We start from the raw sequence: 22,180 nt of genomic DNA, 5'->3' as shown, positions 1-22,180 counted from the left end.
ACCTGTCGTAAGTCGAGGACTAAACCAGTCGTAAGTCGAGGACTAAACCGGTCGTAAGTCGAGGACTACCCAACCGGTCGTAAGTCGAGGACTTTCCCTGCCCGGAAGCGCCACGCACGCGTGGTTCCGCCCCCTGCGCCGGCCGAGGCGTAGCTGGCAAGTGGCAGAGATGGAGCAGGCCGACCACCAGCTGGCCCAGCCCAAGGGAGGTAAGGCACCCGCCGGAAAAGGGGAAAAAATGGCGGACAAAAAAAATGGCGGACAGCCTTGCTTGGCGACCCCCATGAAATGGTCGATCGACCCCAAATGGGGTCCCGACCCACAGGTTGAGAACCACTGCTCTAACCAGTCATTCTCAGAGCTGCCCCATCTATCCACACAGCAGCTTTTGTTACTCCATTTACCGCCTCACTCCAGTATTCTAAAGAAATCAAACATTCTGCTCAAAATGGGAGGGGTGTGTGAGAGACCAATGGTAAAAAGCTCCAGGCAAAAAAAGCTACACCAACATGTTCTGCACGGGGAAAAAAGGACAATGTCACTGTAACTTGTTAATAAAAACATTTATTTTTCAGTTTATACAGAACCATCCAAAGTTTGCAACGGAAGCTGATGCTTACACAGGCACCCTGTGTCTTCAGCTTAAGTGGAGGTTTTTTTCTTGAGGTTATAGGACAAAGGATTTCCCACAAACACAGAAAAACAAACATTGGTAGGAGTGTATGAAGTCCTTTCAAGAGAGGAAAGGAGGCGGATTCTATTTGTCTCAAAATGGTGGCAAGTGATTGAATGCCACCTTGCAGCATGTTCACAACTGCGCTTATAAAAGCATTACCAATATTTTTAGGCAATCTCCACTCCACGTTTCCAATTTCACCACTCTGACGCAGAGGTTAATGGTGCAGGGGAGGGAAAATACGGGAAAGAGGTTTGCAATGTAAGGTGCCGCTTTGTTCCTAGCTATGATTTGGGAAACAAAGCACCACCCCACAAAAATCAGAATATTGAGGAGGAAATGTCCCACTTGAGAGAAGAGTGTGTGCCCAAAGGGAATCGAGGAAATCAAATATTGTGGGAGTTTGAGGAGAAAAAAAGCAAATTGTCCCTCTTTGTTAGACAAAGAGGTCAGCGATACTTGTTCAGCATGCTACTATGGGGGCTCAAGCCTCAGCTTTGCCGGCATCTTTACTGTTTTTTTTAAGAACATAAATCCACTGCTTCACACGATAACAGAATAAAAATAGCACAGAATGGGAAGAAGGCTGGACATCTTGAAGTAGAGGACCATCCCTCCCTCTCACCCACTGATAAAATAGTGACACTCCAAGGTGGCTTAAAAAGGAGCACACTGTTCAAAGGCAGAACACCCCATCTATACGGAGATGAAAGGTGTGGTTCAACACAGCATGTGGTAATGACATGATTGTATAGAAAGGGGCAGTGTCCTCTACTCCTGGTGGTAAAACATGGGGCAACAAAAATGAATCTGAACTGGAAAGGAGCACTTTCTTTAGCTTTGGGCATCAGCTCAGGTTGGGAAGAGCTGCCTGTGGAGAAAGGGACATGGGAGGGAGGCCCTGCCCTTCTGAATCTAACTTTTGGTGACAATCAAGGTAATGTGTGGAGGGGATAAGAATCTAGCTTTATCTGCATTTATTTCATAAATAACCTGGAAAAAGTGATGGCCAGTGCCTCTAAGGAAGGATCTTTTCAAGGCCCTTTGAACAAACAAAAAAAGTTGCATTTTCTCTATCATTCCCTTGCCAATTCCCTTGCTTTTAACCAGACTTTGCACCCACAAGCACCATCAACCCATCTGTGCTCATGGATTTTGGTCTCTCCAGTGGGAAGCCCAATGCCCGACTCCAGATGAGTTGTGACAAAACGCCAAGGGCTCGAGACACACCAAACAGCACAGTGTAGTAGTTCATCTCCTTCATGCCATAGTACTGCAGAGAGGGTGAGAAAACAGTAATTGTTAGAAGGCAACCCAGCAATATTTCCACATACAACCTAAACGGGACAGAAGGCATATTCTGTATGCTTTTCCTCCTAATTAACTTAAAGCTGGCTGGGATCTTGCTTCTGTTGCACGTCTTTTCAGAGTCTCCTCATTCTTTTCATACCAAATGCCTGCTCAAGATAACATTAGTGCCCACCAGCAAAATGCCTAATTCAAGTGAGCCTGTCTTTCTAAAGAATATGAAAAATGGAAACGCATCCCCCTACAGCAGGGGTGTCAAACTTAATTTCATTGAGGGCCGCATCAGCATTGCGGTTGCCCTTGGGGGGCCGGGTGGGTGTGGCCTACTGGGTGGGCGTGGATGGAGTGGGTGTGGCCTACTGGGTGGACATGGCCAGCTCTACATTGTTCGCGTCAAGGGTGCCTGTGGGGGCCTGGGCAGGAGTGGGACAGATCTGAGGGTCTCTGGCAGAAAGGGGTGGGACCAGGGCAAGTGCCAAGGCATGGTCCACTGGAGGAGCCTCACTGTTCCTCACAGGCCATGCGGGGGAGGGGCTTATGGAGCTAAGACTGAATGCGTTTCAGCATAGATGGCCACCACAAAACTGTACATTGGCTCCCTCCCGGCTGGCCTGGGTCAGGGCCAGGGCCAAGGGAGAGGGGGCCTTCCCTTCACTGTTTCCAGGATAGCTTCGCAGGCCACATGAAACCACTTCGCGGGCCGGCCTTGTGTTTGACATGTCTGCCCTACAGAGTGGATTTTGGCAGGTGGGCAGAAAAGGATTTGTCATTTTTATTTTATTATAGTCCCATTTTATTGGACCAGCTAGCACATCAGTCTAAAGTACTAAGAAGAAAATGACTTGCACATTTTCATACTGCAAAAAACCCATCCATGAATTATTTCTGTATATTTGGTGCGATGGTTTAGACACCAGGCAAGACATCATAAGGCTATGGAGCTTCAAACTATTTATCTTTAAATATTTGGAAAGTAGCCATTAAGAAGAAAAAGAGCAGCAAACTAAGTACAGCAGTGGTTCCCAACCTTTTCTATATACTGCACCCCTAGAACACTTTTGATATATTCTTGTACCCCTTACAAAAGTTCAAAATAATAATGAATTATGCATATACACTATAATTTTGAAAACCCAAGTTTTCACATCCCCTGGAATACCATCTCGCACCCCTGGTTGGGAACCTCTGAAGTAGAATAAGCTAAATGCTGAGACAGTCTGACTAACATACACAAATTTCCCTCAGCTATGGGTAAGTTCACACTGGCTGAGGTTTACCTGATCAAATTTTCTTTGACTAATCAGTTAGTACCTGAGAGGCCCTCCAAACTGTTAGCATACAAGAATACGATAGCACCTTCTGCGATACGTTCTCTGAATATCATCCTTCGTGACCACAATTTCATTCAGCACAAACATTCATTTTAGTTTGCATCTGAATGCAGAGTACAGGTCTTCCACCCCATCCTGCAAGAAGGAAGGATATTAGAGCTAGCAACTCACCTGTAGTAGGACACCACTATGTGCATCCACATTGGGCCAAGGATTCTTGGCTTTTCCCTGCTCCAGAAGCACATTAGGGACAATCTTGTATAACTGGGCTACTAACTTGAAGAGAGGATCTTTGGGAAGATGCTTGAGAGCAAATTCTCTCTGGCAGGTGTAGCGGGGATCTGTCTTCCGCAGTACAGCATGTCCATAGCCAGGAACCACCTACAACATGAACACTGCTTAGAGCACAGAACAATGCGAGAGACCATGAACAACAGGTTCTTGTGCTTCCTTTTCAATGACTGATCACCAACAATCCTAGCTCTCCAGAAGATAAGAGTACTGCTGGCACAACTCTTTTCTTTCTTTTAGAAAGGATAAACCCCATCTTACTGTGGAATCATACTTCAACTTTACCTTACAATGGTTCACATGACTGAGTGTAGATACACTGCTGCAATCAACAGTGGGAGGAAGCAGCAGGTGAACATATTTCTAAATGAAATATTAAAATGCTGCCACCCATATTTTTTTAAAGAATGCCTGTGGGGCCTAGAGATATTCTTAAATTAGGAGGATGCAAATTTCCTTTGCAGCTGCCACTTATGCAGAGATATCAGCACTCACCCTGCCAGAGTTCAAAGTGTTCCAAATGAAGTCCCTCAGTTTTTCATCAGATACATCTTCACCCAGTTCCTTCTGTAGGTTTGTCAACCACACCAGCACTTCCTGTAACAAGGTAGTGAGATCTGATGACCTTGTTGGGGGGGGGGGGGGGGGGAAAAAAANGAGAAGAAGAAGCAGCTTCTCAAAAGCTCTGCCCGGTTTTTGGACCACTTACCTGATTTGCGAGACCGTGCAGAGGCCCAGCCAGACCATTCATAGCTGCAGCAAAAGCTAGGTAAGGGTCAGAGAGAGCACTGCCCACAAGATGACTAGTGTGAGCACTGACATTGCCACCCTCATGGTCACTGCAAAAGGAGAAGGGGAGAGAGAAGAAGCATATTTGAGGTGGAGAACTGAAACCTGCTATTAGTCATTGATCAATTCTTGGGGGCAAAATTGCTTTTTTAATTAATTCAATTTTGGCAGCGCCCAACTCCAGACTGACTCTGTAAGCCTGGGCTGCACAAATCAAAGAAGTAACTGAGGCAAATATTAAAAAAAACCCCTCAATTTAATTAAATTTAAATAACAAATACTACATGGACACGCCGTAAAATAGGAAAGATTAGGGGGGAAACATTCCCCTCAGGTTTTTTTTTCTTAAATTGATTTTTTTGGGGGGGAGGAATAATTAAAAGAAAACTCTAATAAAATATTTTCCTTTAGAATAGCGAATGCAGAAAGGCAAGATTTCTATATACTGCTATTCTTTATGCCATTCAATTTTTTTCTATCACAGCTAGTCCTAGTGGTCCCTGTGGGGCCACCCTCTGTAGCTTCTGCCAGCCCACCTGCCTACAACCCTTGCTCTCCCACCCCTGCTTCTTAGCATCTCCAGCATTAACCCATTTGCCCGCTGGCCTGCTTATCCAGGACTTCAGCCACAGGAGGTCCTCTCTTAATGCAGGGCTTTTCAACCAGTGGTACAGGTACCACCTGTGGTACATGGGCACCTGGCAGGTGGTACACGACCATCCTAGAAAAGTGGTAGTGGGGGAGGGGAATGAGCTGAACCGGTGGCAGCACCACACAAGCCTGAGTGAGAGATGGCTGGAGCTGCAGGGCTGTCAGGGCTCAGTGGAAGCGCCAGGATCAGCGCCAGGCTCCAGCTGGAGCTCGGCACTGATCCTGGTGCTTCTGCTGAGCCCTGAAAAAGCACCAATCAGCTGGAAAGCAGCACTGATCCTGGCGCTTCTGCTGAGCCCAGAAGCACCAATCAGCTGGAATGTTGCAGCATCTCCAGGGTCTTGTGATTTACATTCAGATGCTTGGCAACTGATTCATATTTATGACAGTCACAGTGTCCCAGGGTCATGTGAAGTGACCAAAACCTGCTGCAACCACCCAGCAGACAGGGGGAATAAAAACCAAACACCCTCCCCACCCCACCCCCACTGCCAATCCTCAACAGATATGCCTCACAACAATGAAAACCTCAGACAGGAGGAAGAGCGCCGCCGGGCAGGCTGTGGCTTGGGGGGCACTTTTTTCAGTGCCATTGTAACTTCGAACAGTCACTAAGCAAACTGTTGTAAGTTGAGGACTACCTGTACTTTATCATTGTTTTCCTTTTTTTTTTTTGGTCATCAAGTTTTTGACACCTTGCTAGGCGACTGGTGGTACTCGGATGTTGCCATATCCTAAAAGTGGTACAATGGGTGAAAAGGTTGAAAAGCCCTGTCTTAATGGACCACCCAGCTTCTGGATTACAACGCCAACAAAGACTAAAGTGATGCTATGCTTTACTACTACATTGCTCGGTGACAGAAATTCCAGCTCTAATTGCCATCATATCCCAAGGTCTACCTGTATTTCATGTCTTTTACTGAGAATACAGTATAAGAACTTGACAGTGCTTAGAGAACTATCAATGCAGGATAATTTTCCAAGGCAACAGCCAAATACTATCCTGTGTGCTGGAGGTGGGCATTACCATTTTCGGCCCTAAAAAAAAATAAAATTAAATGTTTGATTTGCTTGAGGGCTTATCCAGTGCTAAATTTTGATCTGGAAGTCCATGGATCTGCTTTTGATGAGGCTTCTAAGAACAGAAGAAGCCCAAAAAAATACCAAAAAAAAATGTTTAACACACTTTAAAGTAAATTCAATCAGTAAGTGAAACTATCAGGCTAAATTAGAATTTTGCAGTTATTAAATATATCCAATATGGTAAATGTATAAATAAACCATATAAATAAACCAAAGTATACATGTTCTTAAAATAGTAAAGCAGATTAGTAAAGTGGATTTAGTTCAATAAAATATGATATAAAGATAAAAAAATGCATATTTTTGTTAACTTTTCTAATTCCCTCCTCCCACCCACCCCAAAAAAGGGAGTGGGAGGCCATTTTCCCCCTCATGGCTGTGGACTTTCTGTCATGTTTCCCTCATTCATGTGCCACGTGGTCAGTAGGATCTGAGCTCAACCTCAGGGTTTTTTATTCTAAATCACACTAACAATTGTTATTTGTGATAACTTTTGGAGGAATTTTGAATTTGCATTCAAGGTTTGGCATAAAGGCTCTAAATTGTCTACCTTTATTCTAAATTATTTGAAGGCCTTTATAATATTAATTCTGTTCAGTATTTGACACTTCTTTGCAATCCTGGACTATTGCAGACTTTAGTTTTTAAAGACAAATACGACACAGCCTTCCCTTACTGGCTGTCTGACAAAATTAACTAAGAATTATAGAAAAAATATATAGTGGCATCTCACCTTCCCAAGACCCATGTATGCAGAGAAGTCCCATAAAAGCTGCTTAAAAATTAGGTGTATCATGATGCAAAACCAGGTGACCTATACACACATCTGATTTCAGGACTAGACTGCAAAGCTAGGGTTTGTGCCATGACATACTTCAAGCTTTTTTCATCATGGTTGTTTGTACCAGACATCTATGAATGTATAACAATATTCAAACATTTGCATTGGGCAATTTTCTGCTGAAAAAAATGTTTTTTGCCACTAGGTGGACTTATTCATGAACATCAGCAGCTTTAGCAAGTTTATTTAGATCAATATTGTTGGCAGTCTAACCAACTGCAGCTTCCAGAAGTCCTTGCTAGCCCAAGAGCTTTTAAAAAGTGAAACTATGCAGTGAATTGAACCCAGGAGTTTATGCTACAACTGAAATTAGGCAGTTAAATGTTATGCTTTTGACTAACAATGCCCTCAAAGACACTGAAACACAGGCCAGCTTCAAACATCATGCAAAATCATAATGTGAAATTATTTGATTTTGGCTTCCTCTGTTGTATTAATTCAGTCAATGTGGTTTATAATTGACTATGGCTAACTGCAATGAGTGAACCCAATCAAACTATGGCTTACTTGACCAGCCATACTTAAGTAATCGTAACATGAATATGTGAATCCAGCCATAATTCGTCCTCACTTACTGACAATTGGGACTGGCAACTCCATTACTAAATGATGCGGCTAAGTGAAACATCATTAGACTTATGACAGTTTCATCATGGTCATTAAGAATGTCGAGCCCTGCGGGCCCGACATTCACGGGCAGACGGGAACTCGTCTGCCAAGCCGCCGCCTTCCCCAGCGCCCTCCACGCCAGCCGGAGCCGTCGCTGGACAACCCAGCTGGTAGGCGCGAGTCCGGGGAGTCACCAGCTGACGGGCGCAGGAGTTCAGCGCCACGGCGGCCTCCCGGTTAGCCGCCTCCTCGGCTGGAGTCATTGCCGGGGTTTGCATGTCCGCTGGCAAGGAGCGCGTCGGCGGCCAGTGGGTTCATCACCTCGGAGGCTTGGGACACGGAGTCGTGGGACGCAAGGCAGCACGGTGCCACAGGAGGCGGCGAGACAGGGGGGAGGGGTTATCTGATTCTGGAAGCCTGCCTGCAAGCCAGCCGGGATGGGAAAAGGAAGCAACGTCCCGGCTGACCGCTTTTGAACTATGCGGGCTGGATGGTGGCTTGTGGGCTGGGGGGTGGGGCTTGCACGCAAAGAGGCTATGTAAAGCACTGGGAGCAATCCACTCCCAGTGCTAACTTTTTCTTGCACGGAGTAAAAGCCGTTTGTCAACCGTTCCTGCTTGCTGGCTTCTTTTTCCTGGGCTCCAGGGAGGACGTCTTGACAAAGAATATCAACGCAGGTCATTAAGTCAGATATCACATGACTGCAATTTGTGACTTCCTGCAGGCTTGCCCATTGATTTTACTTGGCGAAAACCAACTTGTGAAGGCCACAAATGGCAATCGGGACTGTGGGATGTTGTAAACGTATGCTGGTTGTGAACCATCTGAATTGGGATCAGGGGACAGCTGGGATACTGCAAGAGCCGTAAGTCTGAAGACTGGTTGTAAATCTACCTTTTCAGTGCCATCATAACTTTGGTCGCTGAACAAGGCAGTCAGTAAGTGAGGATTACCTGTATTATTATCCACAGCTTAAATCTGCTCAGATACCTCTGCACCTACAAATTTAGCCACACTGGAAGTAGCCACTGAAGAATTTGTATTATTCCTGCAACAGCTCATGCATTACCCAGAGCTGCAATTGTAGCCTCTCTGTGTAATTTTGGGTGTGATTTCACCCACTTCCCTGCAGATTTTTTTTGACATTTATCAACCAGCTGTCACGCAAGCTCTATCTATCTCCACTGCTCAATTCAGCCTATAGCCATAAAAGTACAGTAGTGGCCAAAATTGTGGAAACCTTTTGAGAAAAGTGTATTTTTGAGATTTGATGGCTAATAACACCACCTTTTTTTTGGAGTAGTAATCATAAAATTATATATCAATGGAAAGATAATTTAATCAAGAGTGTAATGCAACAAAATTTGTTCCATTATTTGTACTGTATTCTATGAAAAGCTATAGCCAAATAACCAGAAAAAGGAAGCACAACTTGCTTAGGTTGATATCAGGTAGCTTTCCTTCATCTGATTGTAGCCAATGAGCATGAGAGAGCCAATCGGGTGTCATCTTGTTTTGGCAATGAGCCAATCAGATCACAGTAGGATTCAGTTATTGATGTCATGTATTGAAGCTGAGAGGAGGACATTTGTCAGTGTTATGTGATCGCTATCAAGTTGGTGTTTTTTTTTCTTTCATTTAGTGAGCTTGCAAAACGTAATAAAATTAAAGTAATGGTACAAAGAGTTGACTGGTTGCCCAGAAAGCAATGTAAAATAGTATTCTTAAGTGAACAAGGCTACAGTTATAAAGAAATTAGAAGAAAAATTGGTGGAAACTTAACCAAAGGTGGCATTTCTACTGTACACGTTTCCCAAAAAGGTTTCCACAATTTTGGCCACTACTGTACAGGCACGCTGGCTGAGGAATTCTGGGAGTTGAAGTCCACAAGTCATAAAAGGGCCAAGTTTGAAGACCCCTGACCTAGAGGATCTAGGTCTAGGACTTTCATATAGGCATGGCTTACCTGTGAATCGTGAGGTAGAGCCGCATAAGTTCAATAAATTGGGGGTCACTGTAGCCCAGCATGTTGGTGAAGTTGTATGACCAGTCTAAGGCAGGATCAATGGCGCCGATGCTGCTACCCTCACGGTAGAGATTGCGATAGATCTTTGCAGCAATACAAGGCAGCTTGGCAATCAAGTCCATGGAGTCTTCATAGATAAACTACAAGGCAAAACAAGAGGAGAAGAGGATTGGAAGGACTTGCTGACAAGGATATTCTCCCAGCGGCACGTGATCTGCCGGTAGACTCCCACTGCAGTAGTTTCAGTTAAGGCAAGCACATAGGCAGTTTTCAAGATGTTCTTCGTATAAGAACAGATGCCTTTTTTTAAGGCTTTAAAGACCGGTTTTCATCCCCCCGAAGCTTTGGAAAAAGATTAGATGATCTGATTTTCCCCCAAAGCTTTGGGAAAAGACCTGGTTTCCCCCCCCCCCCCCAAGCTTTGGAAAAAGATTAGATGATGGCACATTAGCAAGTTTGGCTCAGGGTTTCTATTGTTTTTCATGTTTTATGTTTTAACTGGCTGTGTTTTACAGTTTTTAACATGATTTCATATGTTTTTTAATCTTTGATTGGGAGCGGCCCAGAGTTGGCTGAAAGGTGGACAGCTATATAAATGTTTTAAACAAATAAGTAAGCAGGTCTTCCTGCTGGAATTGTAAGACCATTATAAGATTATCCTTAAGGGGCGGGACGGCTCTTGTCTCTTACTTGCTTAAGCGCCGGGGTTTGCTAATAAATATCACTGCCAAGAGCCTTTGTAAAGACTAAAGAATAAGCACCCATAGTAAAGGGGATGGGTAGCAGTGATTTGTTTTACATTCCCCATTTAGACTTTTGGTCCTTATTCCCACCCAGCATTAATGAGCAGTCTGGTGGGATAAATGTGCCAATCATCCTGGTCTTCTGCTGGTTGGCCCATTCCATCTGCCCACCGCAAATGGAGAACACAACCACAATTGAAAAACCATTTCCAATATTATCTGAACAAGTCTCTCTCTTCAAAGCAGGGCTTCACATCTCAACTGTATGTTTTGCAACTGTGGCATCGCACAAGTGCCACAGGTTACTTCTTACAGCAGCTGCCCTGATAAAAGTTCACAATGCTGGTGCAGCCAGGTCAAGCAGGACAGATAAATCTGCTCAAATTCTGATCTTATGGGAAGGACATGTGGGAAAGACATTATGGTAACCACAAAGGCAAAGCATAATTAGATTGGGAAGAAAAATGAATGTTGCCATTCCTGTACTCCTGGGAGCTGTAACATTGGAAAAGGAAGCATAACTAAGGGGGCTGGCATGAGGAAGATAAAAAAAATAATTTAAGGCAAGGGAAGACAGAAAAACAGCAGACACATGGCGGAGTGTGAACAGCTCAGATAAAGCTCTATTAAAATATGGGAACTCTGATGTAGAAGGAAGCAGCAGAAAGAACAGTCAAGGCAACCTCATAGGTTGGATGGGAAATTAGAGGACAAGTGGGCAGGAGGGCATTATTTCAGAAATCAAAGAAAAGAGAAACTAGGATCAGATTTCAGCTACCTTGGGCATACCTTCAATTGCAGGCGAGATGTCGGAAAGATAAAAAAGAACTAGGTATAAAAACAGAATCGACAGGGCTGGATAAAATATTATTAGGTACTGAGGATAAAATGATTAAAAAGCTATATCATTATTTGTTAGAACAGGCCTTATATGAAGAACAGGTAAAAGAGACCATTTTAGCATGGAGCAGGGACTTTGATCTTAATTTTGATCTGCATATCTGGCAAGAACTATGGGCACGAAATAGGAAGCTCACTCTGGCTACATCCTATAAAGAAAACCTGTATAAAATGTTTTACAGGTGGCACTACCCGCCCACAAGACTAGCTAAAATGGCCCCCAACATTTCCCCTACATGTTGGAAATGTAATTTGGCAAGAGGGACATATTATCATATGTGGTGGGAGTACCCGAAAGCCCATGTTTTTTGGAACAAGGTTCAAAAATGGTTAGAAGAAATATTAACAACAGAGGTAGAACTAAAACCAGAACTCTTCCTTCTTGGTATTACTATACAAAAATATGATAAAGGGACACTCTACCTAATGCTACACATCTTCACGGCCGCCAGACTGACCTATGCATAAAATTGGAGAAACAAAGAAATTCCTACTGAAGAAGAGATTCTACAAAAATTTTTATCATGTGCGGACATGGACAGGCTAACTAAGGAATTAAAGGACAAGACGGAAACGGACTATTTTGGAATCTGGGACAAATTTTACTGCTGGTATGAGTCAAGAAGAACTGTTCGGGTTTTGCGTTAAAGTTTAAGTTTGTGGTATATAAAATTATATGTTAATATGTAGAGAAATAAGCCTGAGATTGTATTATATAGGGGAATATATGTATATATTTATATAGAGAGATGTATATATAGAACTTTAAATATGATAAGGAACGAATTATTAGGATTATGTATACTGGAACGTCATGTCATGTCCTTTTTTGTTTTAATTGTTTTTATTAATAAAAAACTTTAAAAAAAAAAAAGATTCCAGCTACCTTTGCCTTTCCAAGATTGTTCCGACAGAGATTTAGATAGAGAGCACTTTTGAAAGAGTAACTCATCGCCACATCTGTCATAACGCAGCCCACAACGAATATTTGGCTTAAATATTTTGCAGGACTCAATATTGACAGGAGTCGAAGACACGGCCAAAAGGAATGCCAGCAAATTGGGGTCCAATTTGGTTGTTCCAGACTTTGGTCAAAACCTTTCTTGCCTAAGAAGGTGTTAAGTGAATCACTGCAGCTGTTGAATTAGTAACACGGCTGTTAAATGAATCTGACTTTGCCATTGACTTTGCTTGTAAAAAGATGGCAAAAGGAGATCACAAGATCCCAGGGGCAGGGCAAGCATCATAAATAAGAGTCAGTTGCCAAGCATCTGCATTTTGATCAAATGTAAGTGTAAAAAAACAGCCGTCAGTCACTTTTTTCTAAGTGCTGTTGTAACTTCAAACAGTCACTAAATGAACCGTTGTAAGTCAAGGACTACCTGTACTGATTTCACACTCATTCTGCAGCAAATGCTTTTTTGTCTTTTGCAGAGGGAATGCTCTGGGAAGGAAGTTCTTCACTGACCAAGCAGCTGCTGAATCAGGCTGCTCTGTCCTGCATGTCCAGCTGTTTTCTATGAGCAGGAGGCATAGGAACCTTTGGCTCTTTCTCTATGGAAAACTTGAAGAATGACAGAGGCGGAGAAGGGAAAACTGATGCATCCTGAAAGTCCACAGGATCTCATTCTTCCCCTCATTTCAAGACCAGATATCATCAGTGGCAAGGATAGAACCAAAGCTATCACTCTTCTTTGGAAAGAAACTAATCTCTTCTAACAGACTCCCCAGTTTCAAACCGTATGCTGAAAAGATTACAGCCAAAGTAAAATTAGCACCGTCTCCCCGCCCCCCTGTCATTTGCAAATCAGACAGCAACACCTCCTGGCAGATAAAGATCTATACAGCCAGACCAAAGTCTCCTTGCCTCAGTCCAGAGGGCTGTGCACAGAGGCCAGAGCACATGTCATTACGCTCAAGGTCTCATATTACCAGGACAGCCACAGTCGGAGTCCAGAGATTAGGAACCAAGGTCATATGCTAAACTGGCTCTTGTCGTTTACCATGTGCTAACAGGACGATCCTAAAGAAATTGTGTCTACTTGGTCACACAAAGGATCTGAAATGATTGAGCAGTAACAGGATTATCAGGAAAGAAAAGTTAATGACTGGGTTAACTGAATGGTTAGTAGTAAGTAATTCAAAATTTAGTAAAGTTAACTTGCTAGATTTTTTTTCCTTTGTAATTGCTGGTTCAGAGGTAAGCTTACATCCCTATCAAAATCCTGATAGGTTAAGCAGCATAGTACTTAACATTAGCCCTAGAATCAAATTTGTATTTAGCAGCATTTACATATATTGTACACAAAGTTTTCAATTGGCAGGTGCAATAAAAAGATTCTGCAGAAACAATCTTCAGATTTTGCTGTGACTTTAGTTGTGCTTTCAATTATGCAGAGCACGATCAAACTTTGACCAAGAAAAACTACCAAAAGATTTACTCCAGTTTCTAAATTTTAACAGGTATAGTCTTTTATTTTCAGCCTTAAAAAAGAAGCTCAGACAAAAACAAGTACAGGACAGGGACTGCACTGTGAACTAGAATTGTCCTATGGCACAGCCAAGGCCATTCATGTATGCATTTTCTGTTGATACATACATACATACATACCTACATTTTCCAACAAATAATTCTGGATTTTAATTCTATATAGCTCAATCAGATGGTGAAGAAAATCCTGCCACGGTGCAGGTACACACATGCGTAACCGCGCCAAGCTTGAAGTCACCTCTATAACCTCGTCTACCAATGCTTGTGGAAAGCTTGCCGCTTGTGGCTTACCTCCCAGTACTTGGTCCGGCTAATTCCTTCAGAGTAGGCGCGGGCAAAAGTGCTCTCGCTGTTGAGAGCTGTGACAGCAGCACTGAGTTGTGACATGGGATGAAGGTTGGTGGGGAAGTTGTCAAGCATAGTCACTACATGGGAAGGCAGGGCCGCTCTCTTCGCCCACTCTCGAGACACCCAAGTCACCTAGGAAAAGAAAACCACAACGTTACACATCTATACCTAGGGGGAAAAGTGCTATCCCAACACCAACGCCCTTGGCCTTGGCTGTTCTCGTCATTACTATAGAGCTCTTACTGTTTTCTCCAGCAGTTCTCTAGACACAAAGAAAGGTTGCACAATCACTTTGCAGGTCACTTAAGTGGGATGAACGTGACAGCCTGCCAGCAATCTTTGCCATGTCTTATTACCTGTTCTTGGGAAGGAACTTCTCCTGTCACCAGTAACCAAAAGAGACCTTCGGGAAGGGGCTCTGCACCTCCAGGGGCTTTGGGTAGCAGTTTCTGGCACTCGGGAATGCTGTAGCCACGGAAACGAATGCCCTAAAAACCAACCCAGGAAGCAGGATAAGAAACCACATTTCAGCTGAGAGGCTAAGAGCTAACTGCAAAAGTAATGGCGCCCATTCTGCCCTCCTTACCTCATCAGGATCCAAGACAGAGGTCTCGTATATTAGCCCTTTCATACTCCTCATGCCACCGTAGAGCTGGAGAAGAAAGAGAGTTACTTAAAACAAGGAGAAATTTGCCTTCACCGTAATCCTCCAGTTCAGGGCTTTTCAATTTTTTCACCCATTGTACCACTTTTAAGATATGGCAACATCCGAGTACCACCAGTCGCCTAGCAAGGTGTCAAAAACTTGATGACCCCCCCCAAAAGGAAAAAAGTGATAAAGTACAGGTAGTCCTCCACTTACAACAGTTCGCTTAGTGACTGTTCAAAGTTACAATGGCACTGAAAAAAGTGCCCCCCAAGCCACAGCCGAGCAAGACACCTGCCTGCCCACCCGGCGGCGCTCTTTCTCCTGTCCAAGATTTTCATTGTTGTGAGCATTTCTGTTGAGGATTAGCAGCGAGGGTGGGGTGGGTGGGGTGTTTGGTTTTTGTCCCTCCCCCCCCGTCTGCTGGGTGGTTGCAGCAGGTTTTGGTCACTTCACATGATCCTGGGACACTGTGACCGTCATAAATCTGAATCAGTTGCCAAGTATTTGAATGTAAATCACAAGACCCTGGAGATGCTGCAACATTCCAGCTTATCGGCGCTTCTTCTGGGCTCAGCAGAAGCGCCAGGATCAGTGCCGAGCTCCAGCTGGAGCCTGGCGCTGATCCTGGCGCTTCCGCTGAGCCCTGACAGCCCTGCAGCTCCAGCCGTCTCTCGCTCAGGCTTGTGCGGTGCTGCCACCAGTTCAGCTCATTCCCCTCCCCCGCTGCTGCTTTTCTAGGATGTTCGCGTACCACCTGCCAGGTGCCAATGTACCACAGGTGGTACCCGTACCACTGGTTGAAAAGCCCTGCTCTAGTTAACCCAATGTAGAAGGCAGAAAAATTCCTGCCTTGTTTGATTACGTCTGTCCCCACAAATATCTGACTGGACAGTAATTGACAGAAATTGGGTCTGAGTCTTCAGGCTTCCTCGTTTCTCCACGTTCCCCTTCTCCATTCAGTCTGAGGTGATTTAAGTCATATTTGCAGTTAGCTTGTTGATATACTTTTGCATGTATTTCACGTTTTATATGTCACGCATGGAAAAATTGGTGCAGAATTGTTCCCAGGTTTTAGTAATTTTCCATCACTTTTAGCACTCTGAAACACAACAGTGATAGGTTTTAACAGTGTTTCTTGCTCCCTGTTTGCCTTAATTCTTCCCCTTTCTATCCACTTTTTTTCTCTAGAACAGCAGCTTCAATCAGGTCAAATAGAACAGCACTTTTTAACAAACATCAAGGCTAGCTTTCCAGCTGGCACTCAGAAAACCTGCTATAGTGTTTCACATCAATTTAAAAGCAACTAATGAGATGAATTCTAATTCAGAAACAAAGCGAGGCTTGGCACAGCCTAGGAAGTTAATAGAAATCAAGAAAACTGCTTTGGCAGCTCCACGCTTGGGAAAGAACCGGGTTACAAATAAAATCCACGATATTGCTGCATTGCTTAATCATGACTAGGCTTTTCCTGACAAGTTAAACTTTTACATCAATTATGGAGCAATGCCAGAAATGAAGTTTCCTAAACTCGTCCCAAAGATTTGTATCAATAACTTTCTGAAGATGGTACTCTCTGGATATTTTAAACTACCACTTTCTTTAAGCCAAACTGTCATGGCCAATTGGATGTGCTTGGAGTGAATAATAGGAGATATAATTCTCCTCATTAGCATAGACTGGCTTGTGGAAAGCTGGACAAGAAAAACTAGACCTTGAGGCAGTAATGTCAAAATTTATTTCTTTTATCTGTCAGTATTTCTGAACTTCCCTAATCACCAAGGACTCTGAGTAATGGGCAAAATAGATTCAAATTAAAAAAACAAACATTAGGAAAACTTGAAGCTATCTTGGCATCCCCCATTCAGCTTAAGCTAAAGAAGACTTACCATTTGCTTTGGAACAGCAAAGAACGTAGGGGCTACGTGAATTTATGGAGGGAGGGAATATAAAAGCTTGCAATACACAAAATGAGGGCTACTATCGAGATGGCCTCGTATCTTGTTCATGTCTAATGCATCTTGTAGGGACTTTTAGCAGATCTTCTTTACATGACTGTTCCACATGGACAAATCCTATTCTACAACGTGCCATTTAGGTTTTAAAGGGATAACCTGCATTGTTAATTGAGCCTGGGAGCCTACCCATAACCAGTGTGTCAATTTCATTGAGGTGTTACTCTAGATTTTTGAGATTCTCCCATCAGCATTCTTGCACTGTGGTTTGTAACAGCTGCACTTCTGGGTCATTTCCAAAGGCAGCCCCTCATAGAGTGTATTAATTAGAGTGTATTAAGAGTATTCCAACTGAGTAGCAATCAAAGTGTGAGTTACCCTCACCAGGGCATCCTGATCTAAGTAGGATTGTTAAATGATGCATAAATTGGGTGAAAGCTCCCCTAGCCACTGCTTCCACCTGCTGCTTAATCAGAAAGCAGTAATCAAGTTGGCTTCCCAAGTCAGACCACCTCCTTCACAAGCATGATCCCCACCAGAGCAATCCTGAGCTCAATCTTGGTACTGTGCTCTAATGTTTATTGGCAAACAGCAACTCCATCTTGGAGGGGCATAATCTAAGCTTCCATTCAGTTCCTCACAGACTCCAGTCACCGAGTCAGAACTTCTATGACATCTCTGGCACAATCTCAGATGGTGATGTATGGCTGGATATTTTTAGCATACTAATGGCATCACAGCACCAACTTCCAGATGTCCTTTTCCAACAATTTTATGTAGATGTTGAAGAGCACAGAGTAAAGAACTGAGCCTTGTGGGACATCACACTGGAGGACCCAAGGGCTTGAGCATTTCTCTCCTACCACCACTGACTAGAATTGTCTATTCAGAGAGGAGGAGAATCATCAAAATGGTGTCCACAACTCTTATATATGGTCCAAACAAGATGTGTTTGATGGTGGTACTGAATGTTGTCAAAAGATCTAATGGGATTAGGTGAGAGGCACTCCACTCATCAGTCACAGCAAAGAGCATGTAGCAGAATGACCAATACAATTTCTGTCCTCTGTCTGTGCCTGAATCCTGACCAAAAAGAATTCAGATACTGTAATATATTTCCTTTAGAACCCTCTCTAGCTCGTTCCCCACATTTTCACTTTTCTATACCTCTCCTTCCCATGGCATCTTTGGGAGAAGATGCAGAATGCTACAATATCTTATTATTCCTCCTTGGCCTGGGATTTAAGTTTTTGGAAGTTTAAAAGCATGCCACGGAGGCTCTCAAAAAATAGCTGCAGAGGAAGATAAGCATGCTAATTTAGAAAAAATTCTAAAAGTTAGACAATTGTAGAGGAGAAGACTCCGAGCCGTTTTCTTAAACATGTTTTTTTGTTTTTGTTTTTTTTACTTCAAGACTTAATTTACTGATTCATTTACTGAATCAGAGAAAAACAAGCTGGTCAAGACAGAACTAGGAGATAAGAGGGCAAGACAAGAAACAATGGATGGAAATTAGTCAAGGAGAGAAGCAACCTGGAATTAAGGAGAAACTTCCTAACAATGAGAACAATTAACCAGTGGAACAGCTTGCCGTCAGAAGTTGTAAGTGCTTCATCACTGGAAGTTTTTAAGAAGAGACTGGACAGCCACTGGTCTGAAATGGTATAGGGTCTCCTGCTTCAGCAGGGGTTGGACTAGAAGACCTCTAAGGTCCCTTTCAGCTCTATTCTGATTAACCTGACCTCCAAATATTAAATCTCACCCTTCTCTCCATAAAACATACAAAGCACCTTTTTAAAAAAAAAACAAAAAAAAAAAACAAAAAAAAAATGCTCAAAAGACCTACACAAGAAAATCAATAATCAGTCATATATAAGCAATTTCCAAGAAACAAAAATGCATGGAAGAAAGACAAAATGCAAAACTATAAAACATTACCCTGTGTTTTTTTTATCATGGCTTCCTGTCTCCTGATCATTCCTCCTATCTACCAGTATAATCCTACGTACCAAATTATCTTTTCTTTTCCTTTTTATAGGAGGCACTCATCAGTTTTATCTTGCTGCTCCCATGAATGCAGAAACACTCAGAAATAAAATTTATACTGAAGGCTGTTGCCCCGTCTCAACTTTAAGTGATTCTTGTAAAGAGACAAAATGAGGAAAAAGTATACCAAGTACAGTAGGTGCCTGCTAGCAAAGAGTATCACATCAAAGACATGTCCCCTCTTGAAAGCAATGAGTTTCAAAAGTTCCGCAAACAGTTCCCAATGGGCTCCAATTTGGTTGTTCCAGACTTTGAGCAAAACAAAACCTGGAGGTTTCTTAGCAGATGAGCAGGGCAAGATTTCTGGACCTCATTTCTTATGTTCCTCCTACACCTGGTCTGTGTGCTGGCCTGCTCGCTAATATTCTCAGTGCCTTCGTTTCCCTATTTACTTGTTAATACCGATGTCCTACGTTTTCTCCTGATCCCCTGAGCTGCCTCTTCCTGGAACAAATACATGTGCTTTGGTCCAGTCATACGGTAGATAATTAAACTAGCTTCTTTGTGCATAGAACAGTCTGTACATTTCCTAAGGATTGCAATGTAATTTGAAGGCCCAGGCCTACTGGATAAACAAGCCTAGGATATGCAACCAAAATGAATGGACAAGAGTGTATCCAACAAGAAGAAAATGTAATTTCTTACAGGAAATCGGAACTCATGTAAATATCAAATCAAATGTTGCTTCCCTAGCCCATGTGCCTAAGATTCAACCAGTAATAGCTGATACTTCTTCACTTCTAAATAAGTGAAGAAATATCAGCTGTTACTGGCTGAATCTTAAACTAAGGCAGGAAATTAGACCAAAGCTGAAACAGTGACCAAAACCAGTATTGTGATGTAAGATGGTACTCAGCTTCTAATTTATTATTAGTATGACATAGCTGTGAGCATGCAGACATTTAGAACTGTAGATATATGGTGGAAAGTTATCGGTACCATGTGAATAGAAACTTTAAAAGATAGAGAAGTGACTAAGATTTCCAGGGGTTGAAGGTTGGGTAGTGCTAGTTACCTCTCTGATAAGCAGAAGCAGTATTACACAAAGTAGTACACGTTTCAGAATAAATTAAGGAAGAGATATTATGCAAAGGCTTTATTTTGTCAGATGCATGCAGGTTGCAGATTCTGAACTGTTTGGTATAATTTTCTGTTCAGAATCAAATCTATTGTTATTCGCTCTGAAAAAAGAGGTGGACACATCCTTAATTAAGATCAATTCACCACCAGCAGTAGGTTCCAAGTCAAGAACCTCTTTCATTTTTAGGAGACTAAGCACAAGAGGTGAAATCATTCAAATATGAAGAAAATAGTTTCTACATAATGCAGATCATTGAGAAACAAATACTAAGCAGTTCTCCAAGATCCCAGAGAGGTTAATTCTAGTCCTGATTTTTGCCACCTTTTCACTTGAGACATTCAAGCTGAATCTTATGTAATCTACAGTTGGACTTGAATCTTATTCCTTTTTTTTTTCATATACTCAAACATTTTCTGATTATTATTTTTTTATCTAAACCTCATACTAATGTCCGGAATGCAGAGCATTCCAGCAATGTACCATCGTCTCCCTAAAGGCATTTCACCAGATGAGAACATCTCTAAAGAGAACAACAGCAAAGATGCTCCTTTACAATTAATTTTGTCTGAAGATAACAATTTCATTTCCTGCAGGGTACAGAAGCCAGACTAACTGCACACTGATGTATTCTCCCCTCTCAACTTACCATATCGACAGTGATTTGTCCAATGACAGTACTGCCATGTTGTTGTCTGAAGCTTTTAAGTCTTGCTTGTTCTTTGGGTATCATATTCGCAAGAACATCTTTCAGATTCTGAAAATCAAATAATGTCTAATGTTATACGCAACAAATCAACTATTGTCAATGGTAGAAAACCAACCTAGAAAAGTGGTACATGAGAGAAAAAAAAGTAGATATATGAAATAAAATATTGTTCATAATTGTTTAATAACTATTTTACAGTAATCCTGGGCGCAATCTACACTAAGAAAAGTTTTGTCCTAATACCATGACATCTGGTTCACTCGGTAGATTCCACAACCCCTTTTTGTTATTTCTATACTTTTTTCCCCTTCAGGTCACATTTTCAAATTTTTCACATTTACCATTTTGTTGTGTTAGCGAATTGCCTATGCTTTAATCTAGTGGTTTCATAACTTGCTGATGAAAATGACTTCAAAAATCTTGATTTAATTTTTTAAAGATTTAGCAATTTTGTACCATTTTTGCTCATCATCTTATTTTACCTGAGCACAAAAGAATGAGATAAGATTGGAGACTATTTTCTCTTCACACAGTTATAAGTAATCTGAACCTTTTTTTTCCATTAGTTTTCTTGCATACAAATTAAAAAGGCATGGACTATCAATGGTATCATATGTTAAAACCATTGGTATAGCACAGTGGTAAGCAACCTTGGCTCTTTTATGACTCGTAGACTTCAACTCCCAGAATTCCTGAGTCAGCCATGCTGACTCAGGAATTCTGGGAGTTGGAGTCCACGAGTCATAAAAGAGCCAAGGTTGCCTACCCCTGGTATAGCATTTCAATGGAAATACAAAACTTTAAACAAAACAGCATTTTTGCCTAGCTATGGGAGTGCTTCTGAAATCTTCCGAACTTAAAAATCAACATGAAAAACTATCACTTCTTCCTTCTCCAGTAACTACAACACTGTATTTATGGTTCTACTATGAATTCTCATCATAAGCATAAATGGTCAAACAACTGCAAATTACTCCTCTATCTTCTGAAATGTATTGACAATGGGAAGGAGCTACTGAATTTGAAAAGAATATATACCGACACCAAGCGCACCAATAATGCAGTCACCAACCTAGACTGGTCTTCGGTATAATCAAGACTCAAATTGTCAACCAACAGATTTTGTACATCTTACAAGAAATGAAAAAAACAAAAAACAACTTACTGTAGAAGCACTTGCATGTCTCGCAGCAAAAATGATACATGATGAATTCTGTAAAGAGAAAGAAGTAGCATTTTAAACATTAGTTCTACACTAATAATCCTCCATGCTCTATAATGCACTTTTATCATACTTTTGTCCCACTTAACTCCATCACAGTCCCCTCCTTGACAAATATTTGAAAATACTGGATTTCTGAACCATCATAATCAAGGAACTCTCAGCAGCATACAACAATAATATTGAAATATATAAGCATCGCGATATAATACAGACACAAACAATGAAAACCAGTAACTGTTTACTTGCTACATGAAGAAATGTATAGCACTGACTTTAAGAATTTAATATGGGCCAGTGGCAACCACACTCAAGCACTCAAATTCAGTTCAGTTTGGAACCTCTTGAGTATCTTTCATGGCTGAGCAATGATTTAAATTCTTACCACTCAAGTCTTCTTCTTTTTTATTATACCTTATTAGCATGCCCATTAGTTA

The 22,180-nt window shown here is 42.1% G+C and overlaps 1 protein-coding gene across 1 annotated transcript; it reads right to left on the bottom strand.

Annotated features, from left to right (window-relative positions):
• Positions 1 to 566: 566 nt before the first annotated feature.
• Positions 567 to 21,758, bottom strand: CS (citrate synthase; the record flags this gene model as incomplete). Its single annotated transcript, XM_015829846.1, has 10 exons — positions 567 to 1,949; positions 3,487 to 3,696; positions 4,102 to 4,203; positions 4,316 to 4,445; positions 9,546 to 9,745; positions 14,031 to 14,219; positions 14,444 to 14,575; positions 14,674 to 14,739; positions 20,462 to 20,569; positions 21,687 to 21,758. Coding segments are annotated over 10 exons (1,380 nt in total), but the record flags the coding sequence as incomplete, so codon positions are not given.
• Positions 21,759 to 22,180: the final 422 nt, after the last annotated feature.

Source organism: Protobothrops mucrosquamatus, unplaced genomic scaffold (genome assembly GCF_001527695.2).
Source record: "Protobothrops mucrosquamatus isolate PMUCROS unplaced genomic scaffold, P.Mucros_1.0 scaffold7326, whole genome shotgun sequence".
In the NCBI taxonomy this organism is placed as follows: Eukaryota; Metazoa; Chordata; class Lepidosauria; order Squamata; family Viperidae; genus Protobothrops; species Protobothrops mucrosquamatus.
Note: the sequence above shows the minus strand (reverse complement) of the source record. Positions and strands in the feature narration are given on the sequence as shown.